Source organism: Archocentrus centrarchus, chromosome 20 (genome assembly GCF_007364275.1).
Source record: "Archocentrus centrarchus isolate MPI-CPG fArcCen1 chromosome 20, fArcCen1, whole genome shotgun sequence".
NCBI classification, from domain to species: Eukaryota; Metazoa; Chordata; class Actinopteri; order Cichliformes; family Cichlidae; genus Archocentrus; species Archocentrus centrarchus.
The window spans coordinates 32,968,879-32,985,187 of record NC_044365.1 but is presented as its reverse complement, the minus strand read 5'-3'; the positions used below and the strand labels follow the sequence as shown (position 1 = coordinate 32,985,187).

The window sequence follows — 16,309 nt, the reverse complement described above, 5'->3', positions numbered from 1 at the left end:
TGTTGTTAGTAATGCAAGGTAGGCATGAAGAAAATGGGCCACAAATTACATTTTAGTGTCTTCTTTGCGTCAACCCTACTCCCATAAATTGATACTGTTAGTGTTCATAGTGCACATAAAGATGTATGCACCACTCAATCAAAAATAGAAGCACGTTTGATGCTTTGGGACTAAATTCCATTTATTTGGGACTTTGGGTGAATCAACCCTTTTATGTACAGTCGTTCACCACCAGCTTCCAGCTGTGGAGACAGCAGCTGCTGCTGGTGCTGCAGCTGCTCGGTCAGGCCTGACGTGACAGACTCCCTTTGCTCCCGCCTGTCTTTGTACGCTTGAATTGACGCGAGTCAGGTCAAACTTGTTTCTGGGGACAAAATATATAAGTGAAGGATGTTTGGTGGAGAGTTTTATGAATATATATCCTGACTCTGTCTTCCACCAATCCATCTTCGTCTTCTTTATTTCACCTTTCTTTGTCCTTCATCTCTTCCACGTCCATAACTTTTTCTTTATTTACCTTCTCTCATCCTTGCTCTTTGCCTGCACAAACATTTTTCTTGTTTTCTTCCTTTACCTTGTTACTGTCCAATTTTTCTCTCTCATCTATCTTTTTCTCTTACTTTAATTTTCTGTTGTTTCTGTCTCCTCTTTTTTTTGTTTCATCACAAAATGACTCCCTTCCCTGCTGCACTGGCAAACATTATTTCCCTTCTTTTTCCTTCTCATTCAGGTATACCTTCACAGGTATCTACACGTTTGAATCTCTCATTAAGATCCTGGCGAGAGGTTTCTGTGTGGGGCCCTTCACCTTCCTGAGGGACCCATGGAACTGGCTCGACTTCAGCGTCATTGTCATGGCGTGAGTCAAAGTCATACACACTCACACACACATAGATTTAGGTGCTAAAGTAATGTGAGAGTTGTTACAAGTGAATACCATGAACAGTGTAACTCCCACATATTGCAGTACAGAGAGTATCTGAAGGGTGTGTCTTTTAAAGAGCTCCAGTTCTCTTGAGTACACTTTCACACAGTATCTTATTTGAAGTTATTTTTTTATGACTCCGGCTGGATGTCCTTGTGCTACTCTAGAATAAATTTGGGACCAATCAAATGCCTCCCTGATGGATTTGCAGAGGGCTACGTGCACAGTTTGCTCTCATTATCTGTAGAACAGCTGCAGACAGAGGCCAGTGACTTCATGAAAAACTCGAAGATTGTGAACTCTGACAGCAGACCTGCACGACAAACTGCCAGCCCTGTTTGTGTTTACACCACTGAGACCACTGTATTGTAGGTGGTTTCCTGAAGAAAATCACAGGGTTTTTTGGTGGACTGTGAATGACGAATGAGGACATCTTGTCCCATTTTCCAAATGTATAAAAGTGAAGGCAAAACATTTTGAACCAGAGCTGTGACCAGGAGGTGGAAACTTGGTATCCATGTCCCGCTTTCTGCCTGCTACAAATGTCATCACACAAAGTAGACATCTGAACTCCAGTTTACCCACAAATGGCAACTTCTGGGGCTTAAAATGAAGCCAACCCTGCCAAAACCTGCAGTTCCTCTAGTGGCCACTTGAAGCTCCAACAGTGAATAAGTCCTCATAGACTCCCATGTTAACATGTCCAACTTTATAGTAGCAATAAACATGTTTACAGCCTGATAAAAAAAACCCCCAAAAAAACAATTTTTGTTTCTATGGATAGTTTCTCCAATCATAATAACTTTATGATTTTTTTTTAAAGCTCAATTATTTAAACTTTAAGGCTTAAAGTTTGCATTTTTAGGGGTGTGGCCACTTTGAATCTCATCTCTGCTCTTTGTGGATGATGCGGTCCTGTTGGCTTCATCGGGTGGTGGCCTCCAGCTCACAGTGGAACGGTTTGCAGCTGAGTATGAAGCAGGTGGCATGAGAATCAGCACCTCTAAGTCTGAGGCCATGGTCCTCAGCCGGAAAAGGGTGGGGTGCCCTCTATGGCTCAGGGACGAGTTCCTGCCCCAGGTGGAGGAGTTCAAGTATCTCAGGGTCTTGTTCATGAGTGACGGGAGAAAGGAACGGGAGATTGACAGACAGATCGGGGCTGTGTCTGCAGTGATGTGGACGCTGCACCGGTCTGTTGTGGTGAAGAGGGAGCTGAGTGTAAAACATCACAAATTACCGGAGCTGAGTGTAAAACATCACAAATTACCGGTTGATCTACTGTACGTTCCTATCCTCACCTATGGTCACAAGCTTTGGGTAGCGATCAAAAGAATAAGATCACGAATACAAGTGGCAGAAATTAGTTTTCTTCGAAGGGTGGCTGGCCTCTCTCCTAGAGATAGGGTGAGGAATGCAGCCATTCGGGAGTGGCTCAGAGTAGAGCTGCTTCTCCTCCACATCGAGAGGAGCCAGTTGAGGTGGTTCGGGCATCTGACTAGGATGTCTCCTGGGCGCCTCTTGGGTGAGGTGTTCTGGGCATATCCCACTGGAAGAAGGCCCTGGGGTAGACCCCGGACACGCTAGAGAGATGATATCTCTTGGCTGACCTGGGAATGCCTTGGGGTCACCCCAGATGAGCTGGTGGAGGTGGCTGGGGAGAGGAAAGCCTGGGCTTCTCTGCTTAGGCTTCTGCCCCTGCGACCCGGCCCCAGATAAGCAGAAGAGAATGGATGGATGGATGGATGGATGGCCACTTTGACTGACAGGTGGATGGTGACACAATTCAATTCAGTTAATTTAATTTTATTTATATAGCACCAAATAATAAGATTTACCTTAAGGCACTTTATATTGTAAGGTAAAGACACTACAATATTTACAGAGAAAACCCAACAGTCAAAACGACCCCCTATGAGCAGCACTTGGTGACAGTGGGAAGGAAAAACTCCCTTTAACAGGAAGAAACCTCCAGCAGAACCAGGCTCAGGGAGGGGCAGTCATCTGCCGCGACCGGTTGGGGCTGAGGGGAGAGAGACAGGACAAAAGACACACTGTGGAAGAGAGCCAGAGATAATAACTAATGATTAAATGCAGAGTGGGGGTATAAACAGAGTGAAAAGAGGTGAATGAAAAGAAACACTCGGTGCATCATGGGAACCCCCCAGCAGCCTAGGCCTATTGCAGCATAACTGAGGGAGGGTTCAGGGTCACCTGATCCAGCCTTAACTAACAGTCATTTTGACTGTTGGGTTTTCTCTATATTATTGTAGGGTCTTTACCTTACAATATAAAGTGCCTTCAGGTGAATTTTAGGATTTGGCGCTATATAAATAAGATGTAATTCAACTGAAAGTTACTGTGGCTGTGTCCATCTTTTTCTGTGGACCATCCCCTGATCTCTACTATCATTGACTGTGGTTCCATTTCTCAGAGCTTTGGCAGCTGTGACTCTCCTATAAGAAATCATGATTATATTGAGACCCTGCTGGATTTGTTTTATATGATGCTCAGAATAAATAATAATCAGTTAGTGAGTGCACACTGTAGCGACCAGATGATGTGACAGTGACAGCAGGACCATGTCACTCATTCATTTGTCTTTCACTAAGTAACTCAAAGTTATGCCAGAAAGACTCTAAATCTCAGTTCTTGCATGAATGTTGGTGTTTGAATATAGGCAGCATCACAGCTTTTGGCACAAATCAAGAAAAAAGACAAAAAATCCCATTAACACAGAAGAAAACTATTTACTCAAAAATAAATAGATTTAACCAATGAACAGATAAACATGCATTTCCTTAGCACAAATAAAACTGAGACAATCCAAGATTAGCAGGAAATGGTGGTGATTCTGCTTTTTCAGGCTTTTAATGGAGGGAAAATAAATCTGGTGAAAGAGCAGAAATGACCGGCATTAATCAGACAGCAGAGCTCCAGAGTGGTGTGTATGGCATGACTCAGTTGTTGTTCTGATGGGATTAATGCTGTGGAATTAAAGAATAAAGGCTTGTCTCACATAAACTTGTAAATATATGCTCAGTATCCAAAGCCAAGCAGAAGGCACATTTGCAAAGTAAGGAGAAACTCTGCTGTCTGACTTCATTGTGCTGCCAGTTCAAACGCGCTGACCAATAAGCTGCAGTATCAAACTATGTGTCCTTAGTTATATTATAGTATAAGCCTGGCTGGTGACGACAATCCCCACCTCACAGTAACACCATATGTTACATTTATTTCCCGATGCTTACACTTTGCTGTATTCCCCAGTAAAATACACCTTTCACTGCTAACATCAGCCTAAAATATTCACATCACAAATAAACTAATAATGAAAAGCTGCTTACAGACTTCTGTTGCGTGATGATGATCTATTATCATATTATTACAGCCTGTATTGTTTTAATGAAAGCACACTTGGAGAACACTCCACCAGAGATTTCTCCCTCTGCCTGAGCTCCAGCTCTCCACCAAGTCTCATGAAACTCAGCTTTGTAGTTTTGGTGGAATCTCACTGACAAGCAGACAAACTGAAAACATACGTGGAGGAATAGTATGACATCCTGAAAGGGGCCAATTTCCATAATAAGGGCTTACTTTTGAAATCTTAATTATACTTTTTACTTCTGTAACATTTTAAAAGCTGGACTTTCACTTGGCTAAAGTATCTACTTCCATCATTCCTCATCTGCACTTTGGGCAACTGGACAAGTAATGGAGTCATTTTCAGGGGTGTGAACAGGCTGAAATCTTTACTCACTTCGTGGTGCCATTATTATTTTTCCCCTGTACATACATACAAAGCTTTTTATCTAAATTTTATTGGATTTTAAATATGGAGTATTTCTGATGCACTGCTCAAAAAAAGTTAAAGGAACACTTTTTAATCAAAGTGCAGCATCAGTCAGGTAAACCTCTGTGATATCAATGTGGTCAGTAAGTATCAGAGGGGGTGTTCATCAGTTTCAGCTGCTTTGGTGTTCATGAAATTACCAACAGGTGCACTAGAGGGGAAACAATGACACAACCCCTCCAAACAGGAATGGTTTTACAGGTGGATGACACTCACATTTTTCCCTCCTCATCTTTTCTGACTGTTTTTCACTAGTTCTGCATTTGGCTAGGGTCAGTGTCACTGCTGGTAGCATGAGGCCATACCTGGACCCTACAGAGGCTGCACAGGTAGTCCAAGTCCTCCAGGATGGCATCAATACGTGCCATTGCCAGAAGGTTTGCTGTGTCTCCCAGCACAGTCTCAGAGCATGGAGGAGATTCCAGGAGACAGGCAGTTACACTAGGAGAGCTGGAGAGGGCCGTAGAAGGTCCTTAACCCATCAGCAGGACCAGTATCTGCTCCTTTGTTCAAGGAGGAACAGGATGAGCACTGCAGAGCTACAAAGTGACCTCCAGCAGCCACTGCTGTGAATGTCTCTGACCAAACACTCAGACTTCATGAGGGTGGCCTGAGGGCCTGACGTCCTCTAATGGGCCCTGTGCTCACTGCCCAGCACCGTGGAGCCTGATACCAGAATCAGTAGGTCCACCGCTGGTGCCCTGTGCTTTTCACAGATAAGAGTAGGTTCACCCTGAGCACATGTGACAGATGTGAAAGGGTCTGGAGAAGTTGTGGAGAACGTTGTGCTGCCGTTCAGGATGTCCAGTTTGGTGGTGGGTCAGTGATGGTCTGGGGAGGCACATCCATGGAGGGACACACAGACCTCTGCAGGCTAGGCAGCAGCACCCTGACTGCCATCAGATATCAGGATGAAGTCCTTGGACCCACTATCAGACCCTATGCTGGTGCAGTGGATCCTGGGTTCCTGCCTCGTGGGGTGAGAGTATGCAGGCAGTACCTGGAGCATTAAGGAATTGGTACCACTGACTGGTCCCCACACTCACTTGACCTAAATCCAACAGAACACCTCTGGGACATTATGTTTAAGTACATGCAACGCTGCCAGGTTGCACCTCAGACTATCCAGGAGCTCAGTGATGCTCTGGTCCAGATCTGGGGGGAAAGCCTCCAGTACACCATCCATCATTATCCAGTCTATATCAGGATAGATATCCAGCAGGATTTTTTTCCCATTCAGATCTGATGTGTTTTCAAAGTGTTCCTTTAACTTTTTTGAACCTTTTAAGTAGACTTTAAACTCATGTACTCACAGATTCACTGGAGGTGACAGATCAATTTAAAAGGCATTTCCTGGAGCTGTTTATCAGCTGCACATTAGAGACCAAAGATCCGTCCTACTCAATTGTCCTTTTGTTTTTTGATGTTTTTCTAAATGACCTTGAAGTTTATTTTCAAACTGAGGTCACCTTCGCCTGAACAATCCGACACCTGCTCTCGTAACATAGTTGTGAAGCTGTTATATCCAAATCCATTTTCCTTTGCTAAAGGACGGAGTCATGGGTGCTGATGAGTGTTCACCACTCGGCCCTTTAATTTGAAAGATTTGGGGACAGAGTTGCAACAGCCAAATTAATTTTGTTCTTGTAATAGTCTTCATGTTTGTGTTTTTCAGGTCTTTTTCATTTTATTTCATTGCTCTTTATCTCAGGAATGCAGTGCCCTCACATATGCACCAGCTCTTGCTAGCATTTTTTTTAAATAGCTAAAATCTGAGGTGGATTTTTTTTCTTATGGTAGTGAAACATTTAAAACTGCCATAATAATCATTTAATGATGGCTTTTCACAACTGGGCAGCTGGGTAGTTCTCAAACTTTACTTGAATAGCTATATTGAATTTTTATCACAGATACTTTAAAAACAAAAATATTTTTAGGCAAAATATTACAGTAGCTGAGGTGAACTGAAGCAATACTGAGTTTATACCTCCTTTAAATCAAGGAAATATAAAATTAAAATCAGTCAAATAAACCACATTAACACCAAAAAGTAAAGAAACAGATGTGTAGCAAACATAAAAGGACAACAGGTCTAAAGTGGGATGAGTGAGTATTTTATTGACTGGATGCTACATTTAGTGAATAAAGCCATTTGACTGTTTTCATAGAAAGAAGAGAAAAGCGGTTTCCTCGATGATACACTTGCATTCCCCAAATTACAGGTTTGAAAAGCACGAGGCTTCTCAAACTCCCTCAGCACATAATTGACTGTCAAACCATCAATTGAAGTCAAGAAAAAGACTTCAAAGCTGCAACTTGGAGCCTCATTTTCCTCTTAACAATGTCAATGACACCCATTCCATGAGCGGCAGCCTGCCACTTTGTTTCACAAAGAGAGAGCGTGTGACCCATCCACATCGGTAATTGACTGATTGATAGAAAATTGCTGCGGTTTGGTTTGCTTTGCTATGAGGCGGTGATCAATCAGAGAGCCGGGGAGCAGCAGGCCTGCAGCAAGGGTCGCTGGCTGGAAGATGAACAGTCAGAATGAAGCGATCGGATCAATAGATGACCCTGAGGCACGGCTCAGGGGTTACAGCGTGGTGTAATGAAGCGCTGTCGCCTCTGCTGTGCGCACTCAGTAAATTGAAACATTTCATGAAGGTGCCCTCAGATGGTGGGGCGCCCTGTCTGCCGTGTCACATAATACGACTCTGATGACCTCGGAGGGAAAAATGGCCAAATTTAAAGGAGAAACTCCCCATTAAATATAAAGATGCTCCTGTTTGCTTTCAGTAGGTCAGAGGGTTTAAGTGGAGCTCTTGCAGGAAATGAGGATGCTGCCTGGATTTCATTCACTGCTCAGTCCAATTCTGTGGTCATGACGCTCATACTGAGGAGGGTCAGGATGTTCATAGGTAGAGGATAGTGGTCAGTAGTTGGTTCCATAGATGTTGCTGGATTTACTTGTTTTTTGAGCTTCAGATCAGTGTTGATGTTTTGATAACTCCATGTGTTCCTAATCCAACCTTGACGGTTTGTCAGAGGAATTGTGACCATGAAAGTGAAGTGAAATTACAGAGCAGGGATACGTGACATCCAAGTATATAATACATTTTCAGTTTCCTAGAAGACAGTGCTAGTATTGGCATTCAGTGAGTAAATGTTAGTAGTTACTGGAAGTCTTGAAGTTGTTTCAGATTACCTCCTTACTGAAGAACATTAATTAGTGAATTAAGAGGGAAAACTCACAGAAGGAGCTGAAGCTGTTTAAATGCCTTAAAGTGGACCTGTTCTGCTCTTTTCCACCTCCATGTTTTCATTCCTGCACTCAACCAGAGTAGCTTTGATGATAATGATACTTTATTGATCCCACAATGGGGAAATTACAGTTAACAGAACACCCATCCAAGAAGACAAACAGGCTACTGTGGGACTGACTCAAACTCCCTCCTCAGCTAACAGTTCTGATAAGATGTAGAGTTCATCAGCAGCTAGGTCAGGGAGATCAGTCCAACACAGGTCAGAAGAAGACAGGACGGCGGGGGAGTAGAGCATCTGTTTACAAACATCTCAGAGACAATTTGATAAGTGGCAGTCCAAGAACACCAGGGAGTCAAATTCCTGATTCTACGACTGGTTTTGGTACAGACTGTACTGATTAAATTGTTGACAGCCTTCAGTCTTACTGGCACCTCTCTGTGGTGAAAAATCCAATTCATCCGAATCTTCTTGGTTCGTTCCTTCGCCGTGCAGAAACAGATACATACATCTCCAAGATCTTACCCCTCAGAATCAGCTCCAGATATACAGAGTCTGAGTTTGAGTCTGTACCTTCCTGCGTTCCTGTCATAAGCAGCCTTACCAAGGCCAGACAGCTGCCTGGACTTCCTGAATTGTAACGACAAACCAGGTATCTCCCGGTCTAATTCGGAGAAACCCCAGTGTCAATAAGCCAAATGTGTGTGTATTCCATTGACAATACGGCCAGGCACGTCATCTTCCACACCACACAGGAATCCATAACGTAGCCAGCTGGAATGTCAATTGATAAGAGGGAATAAGGTTCTCTTTCCCCCAATCTCCTCATGGTGAAAATTTGCATGACTCACAGTTCAAAATCATCCTTATCTAACAGAGGGCCTTGGTGCAGCCCCTTAGTTCAGCTTCTATCTGAGACAAGCTAATTTGCCTCCACCCCCTTTCAGCCAGTTTTCCTCTGATTGGCTGCTCCTGGCAAACAGAATATTTGAACAGCAGGTGGATGGGGATTCAAGGTGACCATATTAGGATATCCCCCTGAAGCCTGAGCTTTTGGCTGACAGGAGTTACCTGAACATACACTGATCTGCTTATCTGAAACTTTAATGATGTTTTATTTGAACAGCCATTCTGAATGGGAGGAATCAGACAGGAAGTACCAGACTGAAAGAACCAATGAAAATGGGTCAAATAAAACCTCAGACTTTCCTTCCTCCAGCTTCCTTCATCCCTCCATTTCAGCAGTGTGTGTGTCCATGAACTGAGGGCCATCCTGCAGTCATATGGATCTTTATCATGACAGAAACACATAAGTCTCACACACAAGTGCGCACACACACACACACTGGGGTAATGACATGTTAATGGCTGCATCTCCAGCAGCAGCACAGACTCCACAGTCATTTCCACAGCATTAAAGGTGCAACATTTGATATGTTATTAAATCATCCATATTTTAATTAAACATATTTTTAAAGAAACAATGCACTAATCACCCCATCTCTTACTTTCAGGTTTCACTCAGAGCTTCTTTTATAGCACAAAACAGATGGAGGGCACTCAGATTTAATGATGCAAAGTTTAGAGGTGGTGCAACAGCGTATGAAATTATTTTCACACTCAGCGAGGAAGAAAAGACAAAGAAAACTTTGCTGGTTGATGATCATTTGGAAAAAAAGACCCAAAGCATCCAGAGCTGGTCCACAGTCTGCAGGAAACTGAAGGTTTTTATAGTTCATTTAATATTAAATACCAGAATTTGGGCTGCTAAGTGTTAAAAAAAAAGTTTGTCATTCCTTACATAAATGTATAAATGCTACATGAGCAATATAATTTATAGTGTGATAAAAATTTGTGTGGTCACAAATACATTTTTGTATGTGTAAAAAAAAAAAAAAAAGAGCCCTGCAAGACGACTCAAATACCCAAAAACCCACAATAGTTTAACAAATGCCAACATTTACAAAATGTACTCAGATATTTTTGTAAATAAAATAAAAGCACTGATAAGTTATCAGTATTAATGTCGAGATTTTTAAAAGCTGCTTCAGTTTTTGGTCTGCAGATGCAAATATAAGAAGTTTCTCAGTGCTCCAGGGTTTTTACTAAATAAAAACATTAAAGCTAAATAAATCCATTAAAGACACTCACTTGTCATATGAGGTCATATTCTCTATGTTGTGGTAAAACTGGAAATAACTTTCAGTAAATCACTCATGCTAATAAAGTGGAAAGCGGTGTGAGGTGTTACCCACCCATCATTTTCTCACTTCAAACTGTGCTAGAAGGCTTTTAATCTTCATCACAACTTTTTAAGATAAGGTAACCAAAACATCCAGGTACCCAGGCACTTTTAGTAAATAGAAAAAAGTAGAGACATTCTAATGAAAGGATACTGCAAGCACATTCAGACCTGAATGGGTCCCTAAGTGTCTCTGCTGCCACTGCTTCCATCAGCTGGTCCTGACTTCCTGGATCTGAAGTGCCAACCCCCACCCCCAACCCCCCCTGTAATTCAATCAGCCTGCCAGTCCATGCCGGTGAAATATGAGCCGTAATGGAGGGCTGTTAGCAGCTGGGGATCAGATGTCTTGACCTAACTGGGGACCCAAAATGGCCGCTGTTGCCTGGCAGCTTTTGGCTCTCAGGGCCCATCTGAGGACGTTCACAGTGCGGCTGTGGCCTTCGTCTCTGGATTTGATGTTTATTTTATATTATGGATATAAAGACCCCACCCCCAAGAGATTCACCGTGCAATTAAACACACAAACAAAATGTTTATTCTGTTTTCCATAATTGCACTGGAATGAGCATCACTGGTAGAAATAATGGAAAACTCTGAGTTTGCCGTGTCTGGACTGCAGCTGGACCAGTATTGGATTAAAACCAAAGTAAACCAAAGCAAACACAGTTGCTGAGCTGCCTGAATCAGATTTTCTTCTGTTATCTATCTACATCGCCATGTAACAGACCTGGAAAATCTCCTCATAGTGAGTAGTTTGGGCTTGTTTTGCAGCCTCAGGACGTGGGCACCCTGATTGGCCATGAATTCCTCTGAATACCAAAGTATTCTAGAGTCAGATGTGAAGCCGTCTGTCCCACAGCTGAAGCTTGGCTCAAACTGGGTCATGATCCCAAACACAGCCGCAAATTCACAACAGCTGAAAAAAAAAGAAAGTGCTACAACAGCGCAGTCACAGTCCAGACCTCAGGATGTGCAAAAAGGAAGGCCCACAAACCTCAAAGAACTGAAGCAACACTGTAAAGAAGAGCGGGCCAAAGTTCGATGGTCTAGCCTATGATGTGACAGATTTCAATGATGTGACAGACTGAAATAATGACTTTGAGTTATTGCTGCTGAAACTGGTTTTACAAGCTACCGAATCATGGGCTGTACTTAGTCTTTCCCAGGACTGCGTAGAGACAACATTTTTTTACATGACTGCATCAATTTAAAGAAACCAAACCTTTAGCTGGATTCAGGGCTAGGTATAGCCAGCTTTAGCAAGCACTTACATGATAAACTCGTTTCAGTTTTTCTCTTTTTGTTTTTTTTGAAACTGTAAATTTTGCTGCTAGAAAATCAGTGAAATTCTGGTCTTAGCTTAATATGAAAATCAGTGGATAGTAACAGGTTTTCCCAATTGTTTGGATATGATCAGGATCCTTTAGGACTGACTTGATTAAAGTAAACAGTAAAATTGGTTATTACTGATTCATCTTCATAGTAGCAATCAAAGACACAATAATGTGATGTTTAGGAAATTTATGACCAAAATCTGAACTTACTGTACTTTTGATTTTCCATGTATCCTTTCCTAAACTTGTGTTTTTTTCCCTTTCCAGGTGTGTAAAGGTACACCCTGATTACATTAGGGTGACCTATAGAGCTCCCAAATCCGAAATAAGTCTGCTTTGGGCTATTTTGGGCACGCTAGCATTTCAGCCATGTGGTCCAAAATCATTACAGTATTTTTAGACTTTGCTATGTTTCTCTTCCTTTGTTGTTTGTTCACAACCATCACACTGCCCCCTACAGGCTGTTAACAGAGTTTATCAAAGTAGGGAACCTCCAGGCGTTGAGAACCTTTAGAGTGCTGAGAGCCCTGAAAACAATCTCAGTTATCCCAGGTAAGGCCTCACCACCACCACCAGGGGGCGACAAGAGACAAAACAAACTAGGAAACGATCATAATTGCGTCGTGAACGTCCTCTTGTTCGTTCCATGTCTGCCATGTCTTGCAGCACCAGACCCCACCCACTTCCCACTCCCTGCCCAATCAGGGGCCACAGGTGCAATCACCTGATCTGCATTAAAGAAATAGTAAAGAAGGAAAAGTCAGATATGGCTAAACTATTAACTGGAGATTCAATGGCAAAAATATGCCTTTAAGTTCTGATACTTGCTAAAAATAAAAAAAAGTCTGGGTGTATTAATTATCTCTTCAACCATGAGTTTGTGAGCAAGTTAAATTATATTGAGGAAGGTAAGGCTCAAAACAAAGTCAAGCTGATTTGGTGATAATCAAACGCTAATTTTCTCCAGTAGTACTGTTATGCTCCATTGGTGTCCATTCCAGAGACAAAATGATTAGCCTGTAAAATCCTGGATAAATAAAATCAATCAGATAATTTCTCATACTCTTGAAAACATGTCTGTGTTCAGCTCCTCAAATGTGAAGGTTTGCTGGATTTCTATCTTTGGTGAAACTGATTATCTGCACCATCAAGTTGGACAGAACAAGCAAATTGAAGGTGTCTGTTTGGATTCTGGTACATGATGTTGAAACATCGCTGTCATACTCAGGATTTAACTACTTATCAATTAAAATGGATTATACCCAGAAACATATGAAACACAGGCTTCAAATTATCAAAGTCTGTGGCCGAGTTGCCTTTTCTCTGGTTTATATTCATGTGAAAAGCTTTGAATATCTGATTTCCCCTTCTTAACAGTCAAGTCTCTGACTTGACCCTCCAGTGTTGCCATCTGACCTGGCCTGTCTCTACTGTATCTCTCTCTGTCTCTCTCACTGTACCTCCACCTTTCTGTGCTGGCTTGCTGTTCAGTGTGGTCATACCCTTCTGTGTGTGTCTGTTCTTGTGCTTCTGTCTCCCGGCTTGTTGCAGATATGTGACTGAATTTGTGGACCTGGGTAATGTGTCAGCCTTAAGGACGTTCAGGGTGCTGCGAGCGCTCAAAACCATCTCTGTCATCCCAGGTGAGACCACGAATGCAGGGGAGTGAATGCCAAACGCACTCCTCCTGATCTGCTGGAAGCACTAAGTGGCTGTGTTTGAAATCTCATCCTGCATACTACCTGCTGATGGCTCTCTACATCATAACAACCACTTTAACAAAGTAAGCAGAGGTAGTATGCAGGAAGAAGCGCCAAGGTCTTTATGGTAATTGGTTGTGAGTGGAAAACAGAGGCTTAGCAAACAGAAACTTTACCCAAATCAACTGTTGATTGTGAATGGTCCAGGAGAAAGAAACAATCGCTTTCAACATTTAATGTTTTCACCATATAAATCAATATAAATTCATATTTAGCTTTAGAACACTATCATCTACAATGTGTGATCAGAAAGTTTGACACGTTCACTCAGAAGAATCAAAAACCATACCTGATTTATGGTTGGTCTCCTCTTCAAGGCTGCAGCCTTCTGCACTTCTGGACCTCCTCCAGTGCAGTTGGTACTTATAGAAGCACTCCACAGAAAATCAGATGTCCCTGGACCGTTGTCCTCTTAAAAAAAGAAAAAATGCTGTAGGAGAGGAAGTCTGCTGTGATTACTGAAATATCAAAAAACAGTAGGTCTAGCAGTAAAATAGGGACCTGCCTCCAAAAGGATATTAGCCTAATTTAAATCAGGTGTGGTTTTTGATTTTTTTTTTTCATAAAGTCGCAGAACTTTATGATTGAACCTGCTAAAACTACAGCCACCAGTAGCCAGTAGCATTCTGTCAAAAATGCACTAAATGTTTTCATGTAGGATTATTGAGAACCATTTATGACTCACTGAAACAACACCTAGAACTTCCTGAATTAACCTCATAAGGAGCAATAAAGCTAATAAACTAAAATTGTAAATATACCATGATGTGAATAACTGGGATAATACTGCGATCCTAAAATTGACGTGACATGGTAGGCTAGATGTTGTTCTTCAATTTATCCCTTTTCCACTGCAGAAATTTGAATGAGACACAAAGTGGTGCAAATACTGAACCAATTCAATTCAATTTTATTTATATAGCGCCAAATCACAACAAACAGTCGCCTCAAGGCACTTTGTATTGTGGGTAAAGACCCTACAATAATACAGAGAAAACCCAACAGTCTAAACGACCCCCTATGAGCAGCACTTGGCGACAGTGGGAAGGAAAAACTCCCTTTAACAGGAAGAAACCTCCAGCAGAACCAGGCTCAGGGAGGGGGGGTCATCTGCTGAGAGGGGGCTGAGGGGAGAGAGACAGGACAAAAGATATGCTGTGGAAGAGAGCCAGAGATTAATAATAACTAATGATTAAATGCAGAGTGGAGTATAACAGAGTAAATAAGGTGAATGAAAAGAAACAGTGCATTATGTGAACCCCCCAGCAGCCTAGGCCTATAGCAGCATAACTAAGGGAGGGTTCAGGTCACCTGATCCAGCCCTAACTATAAGCTTGATCAAAAAGGAAAGTTTTAAGCCTAATCTTAAAAATAGAGAGGGTGTCTGTCTCCTGAATCCAAACTGGAAGCTGGTTCCACAGAAGAGGGGCCTGAAAGCTGAAGGCTCTGCCTCCCATTCTACTCTTAAGTATCCGAGGAACCACAAGTAAGCCAGCAGTCTGAGAGCGAAGTGCTCTGTTGGGGTGATATGGGACTATGAGGTCTTTGAGATAAGATGGGGCCTGATTATTCAAGACCTTGTAGGTGAGGAGAAGGATTTAAAATTCTATTCTAGATTTAACAGGGAGCCAATGAAGAGAAGCCAATATGGGAGAAATCTGCTCTCTCTTTCTAGTCCCTGTCAGTACTCTAGCTGCAGCATTTTGGATCAGCTGAAGGCTTTTCAGGGAGCTTTTAGGACAGCCTGATAATAATGAATTACAATAGTCCAGCCTAGAAGTAATAAATGCCTGATTTAGCTTTTCAGCATCACTCTGAGAAAGGATGTTCCTAATTTTAGGAATATTGCACAAATGCAAAAATGCGGTCCTACATATTTGTTTAATATGTGCATTGAAGGACATATCCTGGTCAAAAATGACTCCAAGATTTCTCACAGTGTTACTGGAGGCCAAAGTAATGCCATCCAGAGTAAGTATCTGGTTAGACACCATGTTTCTAAGATTTGTGGGGCAGAGTACAAGAACTTCAGTTTGATCTGAATTTAGAAGCAGGAAATTAGAGGTCATCCAGGCCTTTATGTCAAGTGAATATGGGAAATGCGGGGAAGGATGCGGGGGGAAGACACGCAGGCAAGTCAGTGACAGGCCGGGACTCGAGCCTGCACTGCCCGCACCGCAATGCGGCATGTGCAGGTGGTCACCTGCTCCACCACTGAGCCACCCAGGTGCCCCGCCTTTATGTCTTTAAGACATTCCTGTAGTTTAACTAATTGATGTGTGTCAGAGCCCTGATGGATACCTTCAGCCTCTCTGTTGCTATGGAAGGTCCACAAGACTCACTATTTGCCAGGTTTTTTCCCAAAACAGTGTCACTGTAATTCATGAACTTTAATATATCAAATCGTCCTTCTGGTCATGAAATTCCCAGTTTTTCGGGGGGTTTTTTTGTGTGTTCTTGGAAACAAATTGTATCTGTTCAGTTACACATCTACCAATTTGTGCATGTATCAAATTCCACTTTAAAGGACAAAAAGTCTGGTAGTTGATACCAGAGACCCAAGTTGAAGTCATGCATGTGATTTTATTTGCTACTAATGATCCTTACAAACTAGTTGGATTTAGGCAGTTCAATAGATAACAGTTTGAGCTAAATACAATCATTCCCACTTTTATAGCTTTGGTTGCTGTGGTTGCTATGGTGACAATAAAACGATGACAAAAGAGATGCCGTACATTAGGGGTACAACTCCGGATATCTGAGACTGAACGATGCTATTGCAGTTTTTTGTGGTGTTTGTGGCACAGTTTGAGACTACTGCTGCTTAAAGATGGCATTAAGTTCAACCAATCAGCACTGAGCCCCATCCAGCCATTTTTGCAAAGCTGCTCAGAAATACCTACTCCAAAGAATATATCTGTTCACCTGTTACTT

The 16,309-nt window shown here is 42.3% G+C and overlaps 1 protein-coding gene across 1 annotated transcript in view; it reads left to right on the top strand.

The window, feature by feature from the left end:
• LOC115799203 (sodium channel protein type 4 subunit alpha-like) overlaps positions 1-16,309 on the top strand; it is a 330,533-nt gene that overhangs the window by 35,516 nt on the left and 278,708 nt on the right. The window contains exons 6-7 of the mRNA XM_030756224.1: positions 731-859; positions 13,167-13,258. Coding sequence (XP_030612084.1) covers positions 731-859; positions 13,167-13,258 — 221 coding nt within the window. The remainder of the gene's footprint in view (positions 1-730; positions 860-13,166; positions 13,259-16,309) is intronic.